General features: G+C 40.2%; 1 protein-coding gene across 2 annotated transcripts in view; it reads left to right on the top strand.

Moving 5' to 3' along the window:
* Positions 1-250: 250 nt before the first annotated feature.
* The window catches only part of PTH2R (parathyroid hormone 2 receptor), a 122,578-nt gene continuing 98,573 nt past the window's right edge, over positions 251-24,255 (top strand). The window contains exons 1-2 of one of the 2 annotated variants that reach the window (XM_006903010.1): positions 251-325; positions 20,053-20,155. In XM_006903010.1, the coding sequence (XP_006903072.1) occupies positions 251-325; positions 20,053-20,155 (178 nt within the window). Of the gene's footprint in view, positions 326-20,043; positions 20,156-24,255 lie in introns of those variants that run through there. The other variant, XM_006903011.1, reaches the window with a different exon arrangement.

Here is a 24,255-nt window from a genome sequence, read left to right on the forward strand (position 1 = left end):
CGCTGGGGCGCGCGAGGGGCTGCGAGTGAAGCTCATTCACCCGGGAGCCGCAACACCGCAGGGCTGGGCTCCGAGACCCTCGGGGCGCCCGCAGCCCGGGCCTCGGCGGCCGGACTTGGGGAATCCAAGCCCCGGCCGCCCAAGGCCCGCCGCGCCGGCCGCTGCGTCTTCTCCCGGGGCCAAGTTTACCCCGCGCGGCCAAGTTGGCGAGTGGCAAAGCGGGACCTGAACCTTGCCGGGCGGTGCGGCCATGGCCCGGCCGGTGGCGGCACCCCACGTCTGGGGGTGGCTCGTGCTCGGCAGCTGCCTCCTCGCCGGAGCCCAGGTGAGAGCTTCGCGGACGGACACAAGCGCACCTGCAGCGCTTGGGAAGGCAGGCAGTGGAGCTGATGCTTTAGACGAGTGATGTCCCGGGGCTGGCTCTGTTGGACCAGCGTCTTGGAGACTGTGAGCAAAGAGAGAGTATTTACAAAGGAGGTTAGGGACCAGGATTCCACCACGGCTGGCAGGTGAGGGAACTTTTCTGACCCGTACTTAACTGGTCCCAGTTTAACTAATCCAGTAATGATGATGAGGATGCCTGCTGACAACCTTCTATACTTTGATAGCTGAAATTTTCTAGGGTCGTTTTGTGACTGCCCTTTGGAAAGACAACGGCCCGTGCATCATGCTAAATGAGACCCAGTTGTTGTTAATGTTAGAGCTACGTGGTGGCGGTGGCTATAATTTTGAAAATGCTTTAATCAGTGGTTCAAGTCCTTGACTGCTAATTGCAGATTGGCAGGTTCGAGCTCACCAGTAGGTCTGTGAGCAGACCAGAGTGCAAGTCTGCTCTCCTAAGGGTGACATCGAATCCCTATGGGGGAAGATCTTCTCTGCCCTGTAGGGTCACTGAGTCCGAGTTTGACTCGTTGGCATTGGGGTAGCATTTACAGATTTTCTGCTTGGTCTTTTACAGTGTAGCCTCTCCAGTGTTCAAGATGACATTCACACATTTTGAATCAAATAAAACAGAGTTAAATAAAACAGCATTTCAGATGAAGGAGAAAAAGATATGTAAAGTGGAGATGTGATTTATGTATTTTAAGCGCCAAGTCTCTATGGAATTAGAATCCACAAGGTGGTAGCAGGATTTTTGTTGTTGAGGTGTGTGTGTGTGTTTGGTGTTTTTTTTTTGTTTGTTTTTTGGGGGGGTCTTTTTTAGGGAGGGTTGGGGGCCTTGATGAATTTAAACGGAATCAATGTTATTTTTTTCTTTGCTTCAGTAGGGGGCGTACCTTGATCAGCAAATCAAGCCCCACATTGTTTTGATTTTTTAAAAATTTTGCCCTGAAAAAATGAAGATGATTTATACATAATGAATTGATATATGTACTGATTTTATCTGTACTTAATCCTATGCTCTTAGCTATCTGATATCCAATTCAAGTTTTCTATATTTAAGAGTGATTATAATTTAACACACGTGTCCTATCTTTAGCCACATAAAATTGAAAATGGAAATAGGAAATAGGTGCTGTGCTTGGGCTTTCCTCAAATGACCAGCATTTTCAAATAGGCTTATTCGTTGGGAAAAAAACAAAATAATTCATGTGCCATTCATTGACTAAGAAGACTAACCATAGATATTTAGAAGTTGATAAAAAAATTCAATTCTTTCATCCTGAATTTTTCACAAAGTTAACAGCAAGAATAAAAATGCATGCTATAACCATCAAGATTTAGGTGATAAATTTTTATGACAGTTATGGAAATCCAGTAACTTCTAATATACAGTTTATATTTCTAGGTCTTAAGATAATGTGTTTAAAAGACAGCATGTTCTTATTTAAAGTGGAAATAGACTCCTACTTACCTCCGTGTTTAAACAGAACTTTTTTCAAGGAAATGGAGAGATGTTACTTAGTACAACACTTGGAGAGACCACTATGTGAATATGGATAGAATATTTTTCCATTTAGCTTTCAATAAAGCAACATCACGCTGAATAACTTTTTTATTCAACAACATCACACCAGGGTTTCTCAATCTCGGCACTGTTGGTGTTGGAGAACATAGGATCTTTAGCTGTGGGAAGAGGCTCTGTGTATTGTAAAGTGTTTAACAGCTTGGCCTCTGTCCACCAGATGCCAGTAACAGAGCCACATCACACCATTCTCAATCCCAGTTGTGACAATCAAAAATGTCTGACAAACAAACAAACAAACAAACAAACCCACCACTATTCTGACTCCTAATGACCTTACATCAAGTATTCAAGGCTTAACAGAAGCAGACTATCTAATATTTTTCCCATGGAGTGAGTAGTTAATGGATTTAAACTACTAACCTTTGAGTTAGAAACTCAACACATGATGCACTATGCCATCAGGGCTCTTTCCAGACACTGGAAAATGTCTTCTGGGGGTAAAAAGGATCTTGGCTTTAGGTTAGTTTTCATTTAAGTTTATAGTTTCATAATTGAATTTGTGATAATACATTAAATGTTGTTGTTGTATGTGCCTTCGAATTGCCTGCAACTCATAGCGACCCTATGTACAACAGCCCTAAACCCTGCTCTATCCCTTGCCAATTTTATTATCTCTGACACACCTATCCCCATTACCCAGTGACGGAATCAATCCATCTCACCAAGGGTCTTCCTCTCCTGCATGGTCCCTCCACCCTGTCAAGCATCACGTCCCTCTCCAAGGACTGATCCCACCTTGCAACATGTCCAAAGTATGTCAGACAAAGCTTCAGAATCCTTGCCTTCAAGGAACAGCCTGGCTTCACCCTCTCCAGGACGAACTTGTTTGTTCTCCTAGCAGTCCATGGTATATTCAGTACTCTTCTCCAGCCCCACAGCTCAAAGGCATCAATTTTGCTTCTTTCATTCCTAGTCATTGTCCAGCTCTCTGATGCATAGCAAGTAATTGCAAATATCAATTTTTTTGACATGTGAAATAAAATTTGAAGGTGAAATTAAAGAGGTTTTACAAAGTGTCATCTCTCATATTTGGGACATGTTGCTAGTAGAGGCTATTCCGTGGAAAGGAATGTCATGCTTAGAAAGGTTGAGGGTCAGCGTAAGAGAGGAAGACCCCCCCAATGACATGAACTGACGTGGTGACTGCACCACGTGTATCAGCTTAAGTGTATCAGAGATGATGAGGATGGTGCAGGATAGGGCAGGATTCAGGTCTGTTGTTTGTAAGGTCACTGTGAGTTGTACTCGATTCAATGACACTAAACAACAATGACACCAACATTGACATCTCCTCCAACCTTCAGTATCTTCATCTTCAGAAGAGTTTCATGGACTTAGATTCTTTGATTCTGTAAGTTTTGGTATATTATTTTAAGTTATGATTATTATCTGTCCTGAAATCCCACTTGAAAGTTTAATGGAGACTTAAATAAATTTGGGATTTTTTAAATTTCTTATGTGTGAGAGAGAATATTTATGAAAAAGAAACCTGGCTTGCTAGAATCTCCATTACACGAATGCCAACATATTGATAGAACACTGAAGGAAATTCATGCAAGCTGATCTATCTTGTAGAAAATAAATGTTTAATTTTCAATAAATATAGAATTATATCACAAAGTAGATAATATGCATTGTTGTTGTTAAGTGTCATTGAGTCATAGACGACTTGTAGTGACCCTAAGAACAAAAGACCTGAACGCTTGTATAACTTAATTGTTTCTCCAAGAGTTTAGGGTTTCCGGAGGCAAGCTATTTCAAAAGTGGATGCCACTCCTGCTTCCAAGCCTGTTTTAATTGGGAAGCTCCACCCACACTGTCCACCATGGGTAAATGTGTCATAGTGTTTAGTATCACAGCAACCATGAGTTACCTCTGTGCAGCAAATGAACAGACCAGTGCTGTACCACTTAGAAGAATAGATAATATGCATTAGTAAGCTGGAGAAGAATACTGACTGTACCATGGACTGCCAGGAAAACAAACAGATTCATCTTGGAGAGGATTAAACCAAGCTACTCCTTGGAGGCAAGGATTCTGGGGCTTCGTCTGACATACTTTGGACATGTTGCCAGGAGGGACGGGTCCTTGGAGAGGGACATCATGCTTGGGAGGGTGGAGGGACAGCGCAGGAGGGGAAAACCCTCTATGAGATGGATTGATTCAGTGACTGGGGTAATCGGGATGGGTGTGTCAGAGGCAGTGCAGTTGGCGCAGGATAGAGCAGGGTTTAGGGCTCTTGTACATAGGGTCGCTATGAGTCGGAAACGACTCGACAGCATATAACAACAACAACAACAATCATTAATTGCTTTAAATATTTCTGTGGTGATCTGCCATTGCTTCCATTTCCAGTGCCAAAAATCATGCTTCAAATCACAATAAACCATAAAACATGGATGAGTCTGAAGTACATCATCCTGTGTGAAATACTCCTCAAGTCAAACTCTGGCCAGTCAATTATGACTCCTGACGACCCTCCATCAGGTCTCTGAGGCTGTAAATCTGAAGGGGACCAGATATCTTTTTCCCAAGTAGTTACTGGTGGGTTTGAAAGTCTGAATTTTTGTTTAGCAATTAAACATTGAACCTGAGCTTGCAAAGAAATCAGTCACAAAAGGCAAATAGTATGAGTGTGCTTATTTTTGTTTTTTATTACAAAACAAAACCAAAGTACCACAAAACAGAACATGAGATGTGCTTCAGGGCAGATTATCACCCTGTAATGGGGACCACAGTGTAAAAAGATACCGTCATCGTTGTGTGCCATCCTGTCAGAAAAGACCCATAGCTGACCCTCCGGTGCATTTTCAGAGGCAGTAATCACACGGGAGATAACCCATATAGTGATTTTTCTATATATTCATCAGTGACTCCTCTTGGAAACTGACTCTGAATAGATATTAGGAGTTTAAGAGGTTTACTGAGGGGGTGTGTGAGTTTCTAGGACTATTGTAGAAACTACCACAAAATGAGTGGTTTATAACAACAAGAATTCATTCTCTCACCGTTTTGGAGGTCAAGGGTCTGAATTCAGGTGTAGGCAGGGTTATATTCTTTCTGAAGGTTTGAGGGGAAACCCTTCCTTGTCTTCCAACTTCTGGTGGTTACAGGTGTCCCTGGGCCTGTGGTAGAGGAACTGCAGTCTCTGTCTCCTTCACGTGGCGGTTTCCTTCTATGCCTCTTTGTCTCTCTGTCTGTCTGTGCCTCTTCTCTTTGTGTAAAGATAGCAGTCATACTGGATTAGGGCCCACCCTCCTTCAGTATGACCTGAGGTTTATTGATAGCATCTACAAAGACCCCATTTCCAAATACAGACATATTCGTAGCTACTGAGAGGTAGCACTACAGCTTATCTTCATAACAGAGCCGAATGCCTGTGAGATGTGAAAAGGTGAGAAAGCTGTAGTGGATGGGAAAAACCTCAGACCAGAATGCAAATCTGTCAAAGTCTTGACATATCAGAGGAATCTCATACTGTGCAGAATCGACCAGGTCCTAGTGCCCCTGCTGGCTCAGCTTTGGCTCTGGACTCCCTAGAAGGAAGCTTTGGTTCAAAATCGGAGGCAGATGCTAAAGGTACTGTAGATGGAAGCTGTCACCCAGCTGTACTCCTTGCAGCTAGAGAGCAGATTCTTTCCTAGCCGTGCAGCTATGTGATTTATTTAGTTATTTCTTGTTGCCATATTAAAAATACTACAAGTGGGTGATTTTAACAGACAAATTTATTCTCTCTCGGTTTTAAGAGGCTACAAGTGCTAATCCAGGGTACCATTTCTGGGAAAAGATTCTCTTTCTAGTGGAAAGTCCACTCTAGTGAAAGATTTTTTTGTCTCTCCCTGGCTCCCTGGTGATTTTCATGTTGTGTAACCTCTACCCACATTTTTGCTTGGCTGGTTGTTTGATTACTTAGTCTGCATTTTTGTATCTCAAAAGATTGATTAAAGACAATACTATACTAAGACTACTCTATACTAAGATTGCCTCTTTAACAGAATCCAGGAAACTAATTTCCAATTGGGATTGTAACCACAGGTTAGACACACGTTTTTTTGAGAACACAATGGAAACCATAGTAGTTACCTTCTTCCTGTTTCGTGGCTGCAGATCAGCGCGGCTTTCAGCCAGTGTGTGTGTATGAGGAGATGACCAGAGATCCATCACCACTAAATTAAAAATTCCAGAGAACTCATTGTCTACTGTGTGGAACACGTAAGTTCCTTACGCTGTCAGTTGCGAGCAGCTGCCAACAGACACATTTTGCTTTGCAGCTCTCGTTTATTTCTGTCGTAGTGGAATCCTAGCAGCTCATGCACGGTGGTACAGGCGCACTGGCTTGGGATCTCAGGAAACTTTCGAGTTCCTCACAAACCTCCGTGGCTGTAGAATCTTTTTCTCCCTGCTCTCCTTATCTGCAGTGAGGAGGATCAACTTTGTGGACCTTCCAATGTGAAGTCGCATGGAAAAATCAGCAATCTTCTGCGTGGTGGGAAAAAATGATAGTCACTGATGGTATTTATGGAGAATTAATCAAATGCCTGGCACTGTTAATGAAACTTTCTGCCTCTGAGGGAGTGGGACTCTTTGTGACTGTAGGAATTATGAGTCATTTCTTCAAATGCAGAGCTCAGCCCTCCCAAGACAGAAGGGAGTGAGATAGGGGGTTTTTATTCTTAGAAATGCAGAGAGAATAGGTTTCACTTCCTCAGAAACTTCCCAGTTCTTTGTGAATAAAGAGAGAACATTTAAAACACATATTTATAAGTTCTATTTATATTCCTGTCTTGAACATGAATTGGTGTTATGCTGTATTAGAATCAATGTCTCTTTTTTTAGAAAAAACAACAACCACGCAATAATTGTAGTTTGGGTGAAAGTTAGGTTTTCATTCAATCACTTATACACATTTTGCTTCATAATATTAGCTAACTTCCTTTAGTGTAACAGCATTCTTCTGACTTCCTCCTGGGCTTCCCATTTTCATGTGTCCATTGTTTTTTCTGGCCCTTTACTGCCTTCTGAACTTTGTTTTTGTGTAATTTCTTCCCTCTGGCTCTTGTGTGGCTGATTATTTTGAAGAATCCATTCCTTATGAGCATTGTGGTTCTCTCTGTAGTCTGTCTCTTGTTTGCAAGGTGGTCTCTAGGGTCCAGGGCAGGTTTAGTTACAGGTTGGAAGCATAATGTCTCAAGGCCATTGTCTCCAGAGTCCAGAGCAGTTCCTATCAGGTCAGTAAGTCTTGCCTTTCTCATGAATTTGAATTTTGTTCTTTATTTTCTCTCCCATTAACTCCAGGACCTTCTATGGTTCTTTGTCAAAGTGGTCCAGTTCAACTCTTGGGATCTGAAGGCTGTGATTTAGTGTGGTCTGCAAGTCCTTTGTACTATTGTTTCCTTAAGTATTTGATTTCTTCACTCTTCTCTCCACAAGCTGTTTGTTCATGACAAAGAAGTTTTCACAGCTTTGTCACCTCTTTGTTCTGCCATGTATATGGTTATATTTACAGCACATAAAGGGAAGCTTGAAAGCCACAGAAAAGAATGATAATGAAATGGCTTAAGAGCTGGAGTTAGAAAACCAAAAGAAAAGAAAACCCTTGGCATTTCTCAAGTTGAAAGAATGAAGAAGAACTGAAGAAAAAAAAAATCAAGTTGTAATAAGGCTTCCCGGGTAAAAGATTGACTGATGCAGGGAGCATACAAAAATGGAAAGAATGAAGAGTCAGTCACTGTGTTGACACTGTCCCATTTCAGGGAGCAGTATGTGATCAAGAGCCTATCGTAATGAAGAAAGAATTCCAAGCTGCGCTGGAGACCTTGGGAAAAAATAGGGCCTAGAAATGTAGACTACCAGTCCATACCAAGAAATCTGGAAGGGAGCTACCTGGCCAACTGACTGCAAGAGATTCATATTTATGCTCGTTCCAAAGAAGATGATCCATCAGAATGGGATAATTATTGAACAGTATCATTATAATTCATGTCACTAAATGCTTGCTGAAGATTATTCATAAAACATATACAGGAAACTGACAGAAAGTCAAACTGGTTCCAGAAGAAGCCATGGAACGAAGGATGTCATTCTGATGTCAGATGGATCTTGGCTGAAAGCAGAGAATACCAGATTTTTTTTAATATGTTTTACTGCCTATGCAAAGGCATTTAACTGTGTGGATCTTTGTAAATGACAGATAATATTGAGAAGAATGGGAATTCCAGAACAGTTAATTGTGCTCATGTGAAATTTCTCTATAGACCAAGATGCAGTCATTTGAATGGAGGTTACTGCATGATTTAAAAGCGTGAAATATGGGCATCAGGATTGTATTCTTTCATCGTACCTATTCAGTACATATGCTGAACAAATAATGCAAAAAGCTGGACTATATGAAGAAGAGTGTACCTTCAGGATTGGAGAAAGACTCATCAATGACCAGCAGACATTATGCAGATGACACAACCTTGCTTGTTGAAAATGTACAGGAAACACTAAAGACCACAAATTATATCTTCCATTACTGACTACATTTCATCATATCAACTCAAGTAAAACAGAGTGATTTGAAGAAATCATTAATTATTTTTAATTGTTAAAAGATATTTTAAAAAAACCCACAATGCTTTTTTTTTTTTAAAGGTACAAGGGGCAGGGTAAGGGAGGAAAATGTGCAACAGGAATGAATGAAAATCCAACTTTTCTGTGAATTTTCGTTAAAATCACAGTTCAAAAAACCAAAACAAACACCCCCCCCAAAGTCTTTAGTGTAATACCCACTCCTCTGCATGAAAATAGAGGGAATTGTGAAATAAGAAGGGGAACCTGAAGTCTTTACAGGGTACAGTTTTCTTAGTGACTATACCTCCCTCCACGGGAACTCTGGTGGCAGAGACCATAGGGAGTTGCACTGCCAATCTGGTAGCAACATTCACATTCACCAGAGGCTCTGAGGGAGAAAGATCACCAGTATCCTCCTGGGCAGTTTCCAGTCTCTGAAAACCCACAGGAGACTGAGCTGTGAGTTGGTTTTAACTCGATGACAATGAGTTCCAGCTTGGTTTTTTATTAAAAGAACGTGGGCTGAGTGATTCAGTCATCACTGCATGATGAAGTCCTGGTAAAAGCTTTGTACATGGGGGATCCTTGGACTTCCTGGCTGGTCAGATAGTGATGTGTGTGGCAGGGCAGCACATCTCTTTCGGGGACACAGTAGCTCAGTCTGGGTGCCCTGCAAGACCTTCCTCAGTTTGTTTCTTATTTGTCCTGCTTTTGACTTGCCTGCAATAGAGCTGTAATTTTAAGTATAGTATTTTACTGAGTTCACTGAGTCATTCTAGCAAATTATGAAACCCAAGAAATTAGAGGGAAAAACACATCAAAAATAAAGGGTGCAGGGACCTTTGAGCATATAACTGGTATCCTGAGAAAATAGAGATGACCCCAAAAGTAATAACTGGCTCTTCAGAGGTGAAGGAGCCCTGGAGCAGGAAGAGGGGAGCTTGCAGCTAGCACCTTGAAGGGGTAGTGGAAAATCCCAACTTTGTGGGGTTCTTTTGTAGGCCAGAAGTGAGGGTGTGGTGAGGACCTTCAGGCTTCATATGAAGTCTTGCAAAGAATTGGCAGTCTGGAGGATCACGTCTTTTAATTTGTGAAGTTCAACCTAGTTCTAGGCAGTTAGGGCCAGAGGCAGGAATATTGAATGTAGAACTGGTGTTAGAACAGAAGCAGAGTTGATGGGAATGGAATTGGTAATAAATGGATTTGAATTGCTCAGTAGCTTGATATCAGAGAAGTCAACTGAGAATTTAAGATTCTTCTACACACACGCATTTAAGCCAATTGTGTAGCCATGAGCTGTGTCTAAACTTGCACAGCCTTATGCCTACACAAGGGAGCTCTGACGGCTTAGTGGCCACGAGAAGGAGCTGTGCTGCTAATTAGAAGCTGTTCTGCGAATCCTGAAGGCATGTGGTTTGAATTCACCAGCTGCTCCGCAGGAGAAGGTTGGACAATATCCTCCTGTGCGATTAAACTGCCTTTGAAAACCCACTTGAGGGTCAGCTATGTGTCGGTTCTGACTCAACAGCACACAACAACCTCATGTCTTCACTACCACAGAATCTGCCCACAGAAACTCACACTTAATGAACTCAAAGTTGGAAGTTCTCATAAAATAAAATGTAGCATTTTATTTCCTGGGTGAATAAAGTCTGTAAAACTCCTGGTAATTAGATAAACAAAACTTCAGTGAGCTTATGTTGATTTATTGAATTTAGAGATATAAATCACTAAAATGAAATACAGAGTAAACTCATAGGGATTTCCTTCAACTCCGAAAGTATCTTTTTAGATCTACCAAAAAGGTGTGGCAAACGTCTATTTTTTTACCAGATTGCTAATCTATTAGTAATCTTGCTTGTGAATTTGTCTTTTTTTTTTAACCACATAATGTCACTCACACGTTTTGTTTAAATGCTTGAGAACATATTGTATCTCCCGAGGTACCCAGCAGTCATCTCTATGGATTCTTGTTTGTTGCTGCGTGTCGACGTGTCAGAACTGACTCAGCTGATCCTCCAGCAGGTTTTCAGAGGCCACAAATGGTACAGGTGGAGGTTGCCCATCTTTCTCCCTTAGAGCAGTTTGTGGATTCAAACTGTCTGCCTTTGGCTTGACAGTGCAACTCTATACCACTTGACCACCATTATCTATGGATTAACTAGAGTTTTTAAAAATAACTATCTTTTGCCATATAGTCTGTAGATAGTGTGTTGCTCATAGTTGATCTCAAGAAATATTTGAAGAATAAATATGGTCTATATTTCTCACTGTTAAACCACCATGATCAGGGATAAGACCAGATGACTGGCTAGAGAAAATCAAAGAGGTGTTATTTAATTAAATATCTTCTTTTCCGGGTCTTCTTCTTTTACTTGAATATATTGTATTGCACTGCTATTATATATCCTCTACCAGGTAGACTGACACAATGACGGCAGCAATGGGCTCAAGGATGTCAGAGCTTACTTATGCAGATGACAGGATAGGACAGGGTTCAGATCTGTGGTTCATTGTGTCTTTGAGAGACAGCACCTAACAACTACAACTGTTATACAATTGGTGGGAACTTGGGTGATGTAGTCTGTGGGGAGTTGAGCTCCTCTTAACTCAAAAGCTGTTCTCTGGGGCAGTGTCTCGAAGGGAAAAAGATTATTAATCTCCTTCTGTGTGATTTACAGCTCCCCAGACTCAGGGAAGAGTCAGCTAGGAGCCAGTTCTGACTTGACATTATGAGAGGCTATTACATCTTGACTCCAAAGAGAAGAAGCAGCTGCATACTTCTGTGTGGAATGTGTAAAATATGAATCAGGAGAGATTGGGATTTATAAAAAAAACAAACAAACCAGAAAACATGAGATCAATATTCTAGATATTAGTAATTTGAAAGAGACTGGCCTTGGCCATTTGGAACCAGAAAATAATAAGAGCTATTATGCAGGGAATGATAAATTGAAAAAGAAAGGCATTATATTTACCATCAAAAAGAATATTGCAAGGTCTGTCTTGAATGATAGTACTGTCAGTGATAACATTTATGCACATACAAGGAAAACCTATTAATATAACTATCATATTTAAGTATAAGACACTAATATAAAAGATTAAGCAAGTGATTTTTTTTTTTTACCAAATCTTGTAAGTCTGAAATTGATCAAACATGCAGTTAGGATGCCTTAGTAATTCCCAGTGATTGAAATCGGAAGTTCTGGTGGCCTAGTCCCAAGGAAATTGCACCACTCATCCAAAGGCCATGCCTCTCTGGTCACTGAACTCCATCAGCCAGCCACTCCCGGAGACCAAGATGGGCAATACAGCCTCAGAAACCCATGGAAGATCAGCTGTAAGTTGGAATCAATCACAGGAAATGAGTTGAGTGAACGATTGAAATTTGAAAGAAAAGAGTCTGCAGTTGAAAAATACGGTTTAGACGATAGAAACGATGCTTGTGATTGCATGATAGAATTTTGTAAGACAAGAATTTACTCATTGCAAATACCTTTCCTCAAGAACATAACAGGCAAGCAAATCACACATGTAGACTTCACAAGATGGAATACACAGGAATCAAATCAAGTACATCGGTACCCCAGTGCCAGCAGAACCAGGTCAGGAGCTGACTTGGAAAAGCCTATCAATTGCCCCTAGCAAGTTTAAGCTGAAGCTGAAGACTAGGAAAGAAAGTTAATGAGGATAGAAGGAGGACCTTGAATATTAAATGAATAATACATTCTGTAAAGATCAGCACAAAGCTGGTTCTTATCAGAGGTTAAAGATGTTCCAAATATCCACCTTTGAGCTCTATCCTCTCTGGCATCAGCTTCTCCTCCATTCAGTGCTCTCACACCTGCCTTTGGGCTCTGTAAATTTCTGCAACTTCTCACAGAACTGTGAACTGTACTTAGAGCTAAGTGACTTATTAGGGAAGTTATAAGGTACAATTTAGGATTAATTTGGAAATAACAGAAACTATTCGGAAGGCAGTACCTGGATCAGGACATCTTTTTGCTCTCTGCCACAAGCTTCTGTTCAGGCTCTTTAGCCTGTAAGCTCTGCCAAAGCTTTTCTTTTATATTGTGATTAAAAAAATTTATTATCATTAATTTTAATGAAAATTTACAGACATTTTGTATTTCCATTAATTTATGGTTGTACTTTTCCTCCTGCCCACCCCTCCCCTCCAGTTCATTCTTGTCTTTGAAAAGTAAAAGAAAAATCCTTTCATTGTTATATAATCCCTCCCCCAAGTCCACTGCACTATGCATCCTTTGTTCTGGACTATTGCCATGACAGTAATACCTAATCATACCACAGTCAACATGCTTGGTAACAGCAGCCAGTAAATCAGGAGACAAATTGCATTGGGAAAGTCAGCTGTGAGGGACCTCTCAAGAGTACTGAAGAGCAACGATGTCAGGGTGGAGACTAAGGTGCACCTGATCCGGGCTATAGTCTTTGCAATTACGTGCTATGCATTGGAGAGTTGGACAGTGAATAGGGATGATAGAAAGAGAATTGATGAATTTGAGCTGTGATGCTGGAGAAGAGTGTTGAATATACCATGGACTGCTAGGAGAACAAACAGGTTTGTCCTGGAGAGGGTGAAGCCAGAATGTTCCCTGGAGTCAAGGATTCTGAAGCTTCGTCTGACATACTTTGGGCATATTGCAAGGAGGGACTGACTGGTCCTTGGAGAGGGACATCATGTTTGTGAGAGTGGAGGGACGGCGCAGGAGAGGAAGACCCTCGATGAGATGGATCAGTTCTGTGAGGGAGTGGTGGGAATGAGTGTGTTTGAGACAGCGAGGTTGGCACAGGATAGAACGGCGTTTAGGGCTCTTGTACATAGGGTTGCTATGAGTCACAAGTGACTCGATGACACATAACAAAAACAACATATCCCTTTTAAACAGTTCTCTCTCTCATCTGTTTCAATTCAGTATACATAATTTATCCCATCTTTCTCAGTCTCCCCCCAACCCCGGTGTCAGTCCCATTTTACAACAGTGGCACCATGCAATATATTGTGATTTTAACAACAGTTTACAGAAAAGTTGGATTTTTATTCATTCATTGTTGCTCATTTTCCTCCCTCCCCCTCCCAGTTCACTTTCCTTTCTTTTTTAATATTTTGTAATTAGTCTTTCATTATTGCACAATATTCTCCCTCTCCTTCCCTTCCTCCTCCTGCAGTGCACGTTGCATGCACTTCTTATTCTGGACTATTGTCATACAAATAACGCCTCATTTATTCCTTTTACACAGTCCTTTCCTTCATGTGTTCCACTGCAGAGTTCATTATCTTTCCCTTCTTTTCCTAGTTTCCTCCAGGCCCCATGTCAGTCCTGCTTTATAACAATGGTGTTAGGATGAGGCCTTTCTTAGGCAAGCTCTTTGGGGCTGCAAGCCCAACAACAGCCATCACATCAGTATGCTAGGTCCTGCCATGGTGCTGCTGTCTTGGGCTGTCTTCCATGTTAAAACTCCTTACTCTCTTTCCCCTTGTTTCTCTTTATGTCCAGCAAGACGGCAAACCGACAAAAAAGTCCTCCTCAGCCTTCAGACACCTTATTTATCAGCACAACTCCTGCAAGCATGCCGTGTCCTTTATTTATATTTTGGTTTAACTGCCCAGCCCCTTTGGCAGATAAGAAGCACCTAGTTAAAGAGCTCTGGTGGCAAGTTGTGCTACTAAATCAAAGACCACATGTCTCAGGTGAACTGGCTCCATCAGCATCAATCCCTCAAGAAAGAGATGGGCCCTGTCCTCCTGTTACCATTTTACAGACTTATAGATCTGATATGAATTGTGGGATAAAATCAATGACATGATACAGAAAGAAAGCAAAAGACCATTTAAAAACCAGGAGAGAAAAAGTCAAAATGAATATTGAAAAAGCCTCTGAATTTTTTTTTAGTAAATACTAGTCAAAAGCAATGATAAATGACCAAATAAAAACACTAAACACCAGATTTCAAAGGGTATTGTAAAAATACAAAACAATCCATTATAAAAAATGCTAAGATACTGAGTAAGAAAACCAAAAAGGAAGAACAAACATGCTTGCCATTTCTCAAGCTAAAAAGGCTGAAGAAATATTTAAGCCTTGCATTCTAATCACAAAAGATTCTATGGGAAAGATAACCCACACCCAAGGGAAGCATCAAAAGAAATGGAAGGAATACACAGTCCCGCCTCCAGACATACCAGTGACGTTCAACCATTTCAGGAGGTTGTATGTAACCAAGAACCAATGGTATTGAAAGAAGTCTAAGATACGTTAAAGACATTGGCAAAAAACACACTCCCAGCAATGCATGAAACATCAATTGGAATGCATGCAGTGCTGGAAACTCTCACTTATCTATGTCAGAAAATGTGAAAAACAGCAGCCTGGCTAACTGGTTGGAAGAGATCCATATTTGTGTCTCTTCTGAACATAGAAGGATGGTGATTTATAGGAATGCAGAACTTATTAAACAATATCACATGCAAGTAAAAATTCACTGAAGATAATGAAAAACTGGTTGTAGCAGTACATCTGCAGGGGACTGCTGGAAATTCACGTCAGATTCAAAGAGAATGTGTAGTCAGTGATGCCATGAGTGAAGGAAGATGGGTCTTGACTGAAAGCAGAGAACCAGAAAGACGTTTACTTGTGTTTTAGTCACTATGTGGATAGGAATAAATTATGAATACTCTTGAGAAGAATGGGGATTCCAGAACACTTAATTGTGTTCATATGGAACCTGTATATAGGTCAAGAGAGAGTTGTTTGGACAGAAAAAGGAAACATTAGAGACTAAGGTGCATCTGATCCAGACCATAGTTTTTGTAATTACTTGCTATGCATCAAAGAGCTGGACAATGACAAAGGATTACAGAAAAAGAATCGATGCCTTTGAGTTGTGGTGCTGGAAAAGAGTATTGAATATACTGTGGACTGCCAAGAAAACAAACAGATAGGACCTAGAGAGGGCAAAACCAGGCTGCTCTCGGAGGCAAGGATTGTGAAGCTCTGTCTCACATACTTTAAGTGTACTGCTAGGAAAGACCAGTCCTGGGAGAAGGATGTCATGCTTAGAAGGGTGGAAGATAAGTACAGGAGAGGAAGACCCTGGATAGGATGGATTAACATAGTAACTAGGGAAATGGGGGTAGATGTGTTGAAAACAGTGAGAATGGCTCAAGACAGGGCAGGGTTCAGAACTATTGTGCATTGGGTCACTATGAGTTGCAGTTGACTTGACAACACATAACAACAATGTGATTTGAAATAAATAAATGTGGGTTCATGGTATCCTTTTTATATTTTTCTTTGGTATATATGCTGAGCCAATAATATAAAAAGCTGGACTATAAGGAAAACAATGGGGCATCAGGATTCTAAGAAGACTTGTTAACAACCTTATATGCAGATGACATAAACCTACTTGCTGAAAGTGGAGAGGACTTGAAGCATTACTGAAGAAGTACAAAGACTACAGCTTTGAGTATGAATTATCCATCAACATAAGGGAACAGAAATCCTTACAACTGGGCCTGTAATCCACATTATGATGAAAGCAGAAAAGAATGTTGTCAGTGGTTTAATTTTATTTGGATCCACAATCTATGCCTATAGAGATAGAAGTAAAAATGTCAAGTGATGTATTGCATTGGAAAATCTGCTGCAAATGACCTTGTTAAAGTGTCAGAAAAGCACTTTGAGAATGAAAATGACAAGATATTTTCAGTTGCCTCATATGCATGTGAAACTTAGGTAATAAAGGAAATATTAAAAATAAGGAAATAAAAAAAAGGAAATCATAAGACAGAGGATGTGTTTGAAGAATGCCTTTTTGAAGAATATGGAATGTACCAGTGACTAAATAAAAGAAGATACATATCTATCTTGGGAGTAGTACCACCAAATGCTTTCTAGAAGGTAGGACAGTGAGACTGTCTTGTGTATTTTGAACATGTTACTAGCAGACACTAGTCTCTGGAGGACGTAATTCTTGGAAATGTAAAACAGCAATGAAAAAGAGAAAGCCCTTCAAAGAGATGATTACCACACTGGCTGCAAAAATGTCCTCAAGTACAGCCGTGATGGCAAGGATTGTGGAGGGCAGTTTTTGTGTTGTGTTATGAGTTAGAATTAATTCAGTGGTATCTACCAGCAACCACCACCAGGACATTTATTGTGCATTCTTTAAAAATCAGTGAAATTTGTCTGCTTTCCCCAGATGCACTTACTGTAGAGGAAAAGACAACCAGCAATGCAAAGATGACCCCTTTGCCTCTGACCTTGACTTCTGTCTCCCTTCCTTCAGGGTTCGTTCATCTTCTTTGTGTCTGATGCATCTTGTCTATTTATTCCCGTTTTTGTGCAGTTTAGATGGTGTACCCACAGTCAGGTATGAGAATGGCCTGGCCAATTTCTGCTATAGAATCAATCGTCTTATTTAGTATTTTTAGAAATGTTTTTAAAGTTAATGTTTAGATCTATCTTTGAATGATGATGGTCTCTTTGGGAGGAGACATCAACCTGGCAGCAGCTTTATTTCTGAGTCACTGCCTCTGTGCCTCTTCCTTTTGTTTAAAATTTGTCTCCCAAAGTACACAGAACTTTCACAGTCATGTCAAATAAACTTTATTTTTCCTTCCTTGGATTTAATTTTCCCTCCAGCAAAACCACACAGATTCTTACTTTATACCCTTTTAGAAATCCTTTTTCATTCCCATGTCTGCTGATTTAACTGCTCAATGCACCTTACCACTTTTTACTGCCTGCCCTCTACCCAGCATTGATTCAACTATCTAAAATAAATTTATTTTTGACCTCGTCTCTTTCACTCATAAACTGGCTGTTGCCTCATGCTCATAACTTTATAGCAGAAACCAGAGAAGTTAAATTTTAGTTCCAATATTTGCCTTCATACCAAAAGGTCATAGAAAATGTCTTAATTTACAAGTTCTTATTGTCATTTTCCCATTGACTCTTAAAATACTGTGCAATTGTTAAAGCTAATGTGTACACAGTTTCTTGTATGTGGAATTTTTGCGAATAACTTGTTGACATTTATTGATGGAGACTTAATCTTATCACTTGTTCAAGACCAGCCTCCACATTGCTGATGGCTATCAACCAGATGATTATTCTGGTCTCTCTTGTTTCCCAGGGTCCCGCCGCTGAGCTATAAGACCCTTTGCTCAAGGACACAGATGTGTTGCCTGGAGCAGTAACACTAGTTAAGGGATGGAAGGCTGGCAGCTGCTACAGATGCATGCAGATCTGCAATTTGGCATGTAACCTGATTTTGTGTTAATGTGAAGTTCTAGATGCCAACTGCCTAAATGAAAAGGTCTACTTCTTAATGACTTGTTATGTTCCAAAAAAGTTAATACTGTCTTGATTGTGGTAACTATTGTGTGCTTTCATTTTCACATTAAAATGAAGTTCCATGATAGAATTCTATAGAATAAGCTTCTGGTCTCCTCTATCCCACTCCCCACCCCACTCTATGATATTTGGCTGGAGTAGAGTAAATATTGTCTAAAAATTTGCCCATCTCTTGGCCCTTGGCTTGAGAAAGCAGATTTTCTTAAGACTTTTGAAAATTATGATATGAATGAAAGTTTACTCATTTTTCACTCACTTTATACTTCCTTCTCCCTCTTCATTCCATAATACATATCCTGTTCTAGACTGTTAGTTTCGTTACGCAAACTGTCTGATCGTCCAGTCTTTGTAAATTGACCTTCCTTTCACTTATTCCAATGCAGCATGTCCATTTTTTTCCTGCTCATCCCATCACCCACCTCTCTCATAACGCTCCCATTTTTAACAGTGGTCTTGTGTGTTTATTTCTGAGCTGTGAGTTTTTATTATCTCCAGATTGCATGTATGTGAGGCAAAAGGAAAACCCAGTGAACCCCTTGGCTTCAGTTCCCTAGGTTCTGGAATCCCTAGTCAGTTGGGTTCTTTTCTCTGCCTTTCAGTTGTATTAGGTTGGTTTTAAATATAACACGTAGGGTTTTCAGTTGTACTTAGAGAAACCAGTATGAAAATGTGTATCTAATTCATCATCCCAGAAATGGGTCGGGTTAGCTTGACTGTGTAATTCTAGCATCCATTCCAACCCACAAACTTGATTGTTTTGCATATTGTATTGTTTCTTTTTTATAAAAATAATTAGAAGAACCTTAGACATTGAACTATGACTGTAATCCAGGAATCTCCAAAACTGCATAATTGTCTATTATCCACTGTCCTGTAAAAGACATTACAAAATGATAGATTTCCAAGAATAAGGCACATGTTTTTAAGTGCTAAAAATCAGTCCTTGCAGTAGATTTTCTTTCTGTAGTTCATCTCTCTTTAAACATGTCATTAAAAAAAATAATTATCAGTAATCTCTAGATATACTTTCTATGGACTGAGGTAAACATCTTTTTTATTTCTAATATTAATTAATAATATCTTATTGTACAAAATAAAAATTGTGCAATTATAGAAATTATTTTAGAGAATAAATGTATAACCTGGAATCAAAGATATGAGATTTGCAAAGGATAATGTTATTGGGAGGATTCTATTTAGGTAAATGAACTGGTGTTACATGATATCTGACTGAAGAATCTTTAAATTCCTAAGAGTAACCAGATTAGGAAGTTTTGGACTCTGTAATTAAAAAATCTACAGAAAATAATGACACTCTGCAGTCTTTTTGTCCATGAAATAGGTGATCTCTTGCAGGAAAATAGTATTATTTAAAAATACATTTACATTTTGTTGATATCTCCCTTCAAAAGATGTAGATTTCTACCTCTCCCGTTGAATGAGTGATTTGCTTTTAACAAATATGGAACCACCCATGAGTGACTTCTGAAACTAGTTCATGAAAGGCAATGCAGCTTTCTCTCTTTAATTGTTTGCTCTGGGTGAATGCAGCTGACAAGTTGAAAAGATACCTAACAACCCATAAAGAGGAAACTGCATAACGAGGAAATGAGACCTCCTCACAACAACCACTGAAGAATAAAGATTCCTTATCAACAGCCAGCCGTGGGTGTTCCTGGGAAGCTGATCCTCCAGCTCCAGTCAAGTCTTGGCTAAAAGTCTTGACCCAGAGCCCTTGAGCTAGATTACATCCGTCTCACCCAAGTTATTTGGTAATAAATATTTATTAAGCTGCAAAGTTTGGGGGTAGTTTTTTGCACACAGACTACCTAGAGTGAATACAACTTTCCCCTCGTTAAGATTCAGATCCTCTGAAGCTTTGGTGGCATAGTCCCTTGTATGTTGTGCTGTAAACCAAGATTCTGTTCCTCTGCTATTAAATTATTTATTTCTGCCCCTTTTGGGGCTAAATATGTAAAAGTAAGATTACCATAAAATGGTACAAATTTTTAAACAAATATTCAAATAAAAGCTTATTTTAAAAGTTTTATTTTGGATTGCATTTGAAAATATGTCTCTGGTGGTTGTTTTTTGTTTTTCCAAGATAATGGGAATGTTTTTCTCTGTTTGTCACTTTCACAGCTGGATTCTGATGGCACCATCACGATAGAAGAGCAGATTGTCCTGGTGTTGAAAGCCAAAGTACAGTGTGAACTCAACATCACAGCTCAGCTCCAGGAAGGAGGTAAAGACGCTAAGAAAAATTGCAGACTCTCCTTCTTATTTTACTTCTCTGTTTGCATATGGAGGAGTGTTTATTAGAATAATGGCTTAAAAAAATCCCTACTCCACTTGTTCCTCTCTCTTGGGGAAGAGTGACCTGAACAGTCAGTGGTTTTGGGGAAAGGAAAAGAATGCATGCCCTTGAGCCGCTTTCTGAGAGCTGCCTGACTGCAGGGCACACACACTGGTCTGCCTTTGACCGTATACTAGAAAGCTTTGGAGGACAGGTTCTGTCACTGTGGGTATCAACGTTTTAGGTAGTAAGTCTAATTCAGTAAATAAAGTGTTATTTGCAAAAAACAAGCTTTATTGGAAATAAAATTTCAATTGTAAATTCATCTCTCTAACACCATAAATATTTCTAAATGAGTTTGAAATTAAAATGGGAAAGTGAGGGGTGCTATTTACTGGGCTCTCTAAATTCCCGGTATTTGGAATGCAGTCAATAATATCTTTATGACTATGCCTCCCCCTAACAAAATGTTATTGTTATTAAGTGTTGGCAAGTCGCTTGCCACTCATGGTGACCCTATATACAACAGCTCTGAACCCTGCTCTGTCCTGAGTCAGCCTAATTGTCTCTGACACACCTACTCCCATTACCCTAGTCATTGAGTCAATTCATCCCATCGAGGGTCTTCTTCTCTTGCTCTGTCCCTCCACACTTCCAAGCATGATGTCCCTTTCCAAGGACTGGTCCCCCTCCTTGCAACATGCCCAAAGTATGCCAGACAAAGCTTCATAATCCTCGGGTCCAAAGAACAGTCTGATTTCACCCTCTCTAGGACAAAACTGTTCTCTTAGCAGTCCATGGTATATTTAATACCTTTCTCCATTACCACAACTCAGAGAAATCAATTCTTCTTTTATCATCCTTAGTCAGATCCCACATGATTTCCACATAAAAGAAGAGATTAACTAGGTGTAAATTTATTTAACAAATTAACTGAATGGAAATGAGCCACGTAAATGAATGAATGTTAAAAGAGAAAAGGCACTTTCTTTACGATTATCGTCCATTATAATAGGTTGTTGTTGTTCGTGTACTGTTGAGTCAGAACTGACCTATCGGCAGGTACAGGATTAAATTTATTAAAACTTTGGTTTACCTTTTAGAAAAATTGTCCATTTATAAATTCACCCAAATGATCTTCAATTTAGAAATATAGCAAAGAATGATACTTTAGACTATTTACTTAAGGGCTTTTTAGGAAGATTTTTTTAAAAAACATTTCCAATTTTTATTCTTAAAAATAGGAATCAAAATTGCAAAGGCAGATTTATAATCACTTCTGCCAGAGCAGGAAAGACAATCTCCTCCTGCACCAGTAAAACCCAATGTAATGGTATACGCACACAAAAATAATAAAAATGTAAAACAAATATTCATTCCTTGTTGCTCCTAAATATTTTTATGTACATTTTTCAATCTTAAAAATATCTTCCTGTGCTCGCTTCGGCAGCACATATACTAAAATTGGAACGATACAGAGAAGATTAGCATGGCCCCTACGCAAGGATGACACGCAAATTCATGAAGCATTCCATATTTTTGAAAAGAGAAAGGTAAATACAAGGAAGAACTAATTGAGAAAATGCAGGAGTGAATGCAACCTGAGGACAATTAATTAACTTGTCAAGTAATTAAAGCGTTTATTCACATATAATGTGGAATGATTATTAAAAAAAGACACTACTATTTCTTATTATCTGTGTTGTTGTTGTGTGCCATCAAGTTGGAACCGACCCATAGCTGATGCCTAGCAGTTTTCAGAGGCAGTTAATTGTCCATCTTTCTCCCATGGAGTAGCTTGTGGATTCAAACTGTGCACCTTCAGGATTGCAGTGCAACTTCTTGCCACTAGGCCACCAGAGCTCCCTGTATTATCTATATACTTAATCAAACATTTTGTTAATGTTTGTGCTCCTTTCTGCCAAAGAGCTACCAGAGAAAGAAAAGTGATTATAAATGAACATGATTTACAGAAGCAGTATTTTGGGGGAGTATTGGAGAAGAATCTTGAACATATCAGGGACTGTCAGGAGAACAAATGGGTCTGTCTTGGAGAGAGTGAAACCAAGTCTCTCCTTGGAGGCTATGATTTTGAAGTTCTGTCTCATTTACTTTGGTCATGTGGCCAGGATAGACCAGTCCTTGGAAAAGGACACCATGCTCAGAAGGGTGAACGGACAGCATAGGAGAGGAAGACCCCGGATGGGATGGATTGATACAGTGACTGGGGCAATGGGGGTTGTTGTGTTGGAGTTAGCGAGACTGGCTCAGGACAGGGCAGGCTTCAGAGCTGCTGTACATAGGGTCGCTATGAGTCGCAGACAGCACATGACAACATTGGTCTCTGGATTTTTTGACGTGTGTATGTGTGGTGGAATCTTATGGGTATCCAGAAAGCTGTAAGTTTTAAAGTATGAAGAAATAGAAACTCCAGCATTTTTTCCTCCTATAAAATGGCCTAGTAGGATGTGTGACCTCTAAATTCATGATGAGAAAGAGTAGCCATCCTTATCAGCTCAAGGCTGAATCCTATGAAGCTAAGGTCGAATATGCCTCCTGTTTGCAACCTTTACCGATTCTAACAGCAGCCGTCCCTCCAATGGTACTCTCTACTTCTCTGCTGGCTTTGATAATTCTGTGCAGTGGCTACACAGAAGTCACAGGCATTGCTTATGATTATGGGGTGTATTAAGGAAGTGACAGATCAGAAATTACTTAGGATATAGCTTTTTTTTTTTTTTTTTTTTTAAATCAAGACAGACTTTTCTGTATCAGGTCCTTGGTTCTCTGATTCCTTAAGGGTATCGGGCCACGTGGATATATGTTACAAAGCTCTTCAGTTTTTCCGGTAAGAGCCCCACTCTGCCAGGAAGCCTCAGACCAAAAGCTTTCAGTGCTCTGTCTCTGTGAGTCTAGCTCTGCCAAGTGCCCAGAGGCACCCACCCTGACAGCTAGACTCCTGCCTGAAGAGTCCATTCTCTGATGTCATGAGCTGGGAAGCTCACTGATATGACTCCTGGTTCTGGTATTCTGCTGCTGCCATTTCTGTGCTTTTGCCTCTTGCAGTCTTTTGCCATCTCTGGGGTTATAGCTCTCTCAACTCTTGGACCTAGAAGGTTCCCAGGCAGGGACTGTAAGTACAAAGTATTGACTCTTTTCCCTTTTATCTTCTTAATGGTATTCGGATCTTCCCTCTCTGTCCCAAGAATTGCTCATTTTAAGCCCGTGGGATCCATTTGTTAATTAGAGTTCTATAATTTATATGATACCAACCACACTAGGGTACCATGTACCTTATTTATATTATAAGCAAGCTATCCAATCCTCTTGGTAGGTCACAAGTACCTCAGTCTAGAGATTAAGATGCTCCCGATCCAGGCCATGGTCTTCTCAATTGCTTACTATGCATTTGAGAGCTGGATAATGACTAAGGATCATAGAGGAATTAATGTCTTTGAGTTGTGCTGCTAGAGAAGAGTATTAGACATATCATGGCAGTCCATGGATGTTCAAAACAGTTCTGGAGCTGGTGAAACCAGGTTGCTCCTCAGAGGCAAGGATTTTGAAACTCTATCTCACATACTTTGGACATATTGTCAGGAGGGACAAGTCCTTGGAGAAGGACATCATGCTCAGGAGAAGAAGATCCTGGATGGCATGGGTTGACATAGTGACTGTGACAGTGGGGTCAGGTGTGTCAGAGATGATGAGATTGGCTCAGGATAGGGCTGAGTTTAGAGCTATGGTTCGTCGGCATTATTGTTCGTCATAGTCGACTGGACAGCACACAATGGCAATGACAAGGCCGGAAGGGGCATATTAACTATTTCACAACACTGTATTTTCCATAACAATTTTTAAGTGATGTAAATACAAAATAAAATTGTCATCAGATGTTGTTATTGTTATGTGTCGTCGAGTCATTTGCGACTCATAGTGGCCCTATGTACAACAGCCCTAAACCGTGCTCTATCCTGTGCCAATCTCACTGCCTCTGACACACCCATCCTGATTACCCCAGTCACTGAATCAATCCACCTCATAGAGGG

The sequence above is a fragment of the Elephantulus edwardii genome, unplaced genomic scaffold (assembly GCF_000299155.1).
Source record: "Elephantulus edwardii isolate Elephantulus edwardi_28Jun2011 unplaced genomic scaffold, EleEdw1.0 scaffold00493, whole genome shotgun sequence".
Classification (NCBI taxonomy): Eukaryota; Metazoa; Chordata; class Mammalia; order Macroscelidea; family Macroscelididae; genus Elephantulus; species Elephantulus edwardii.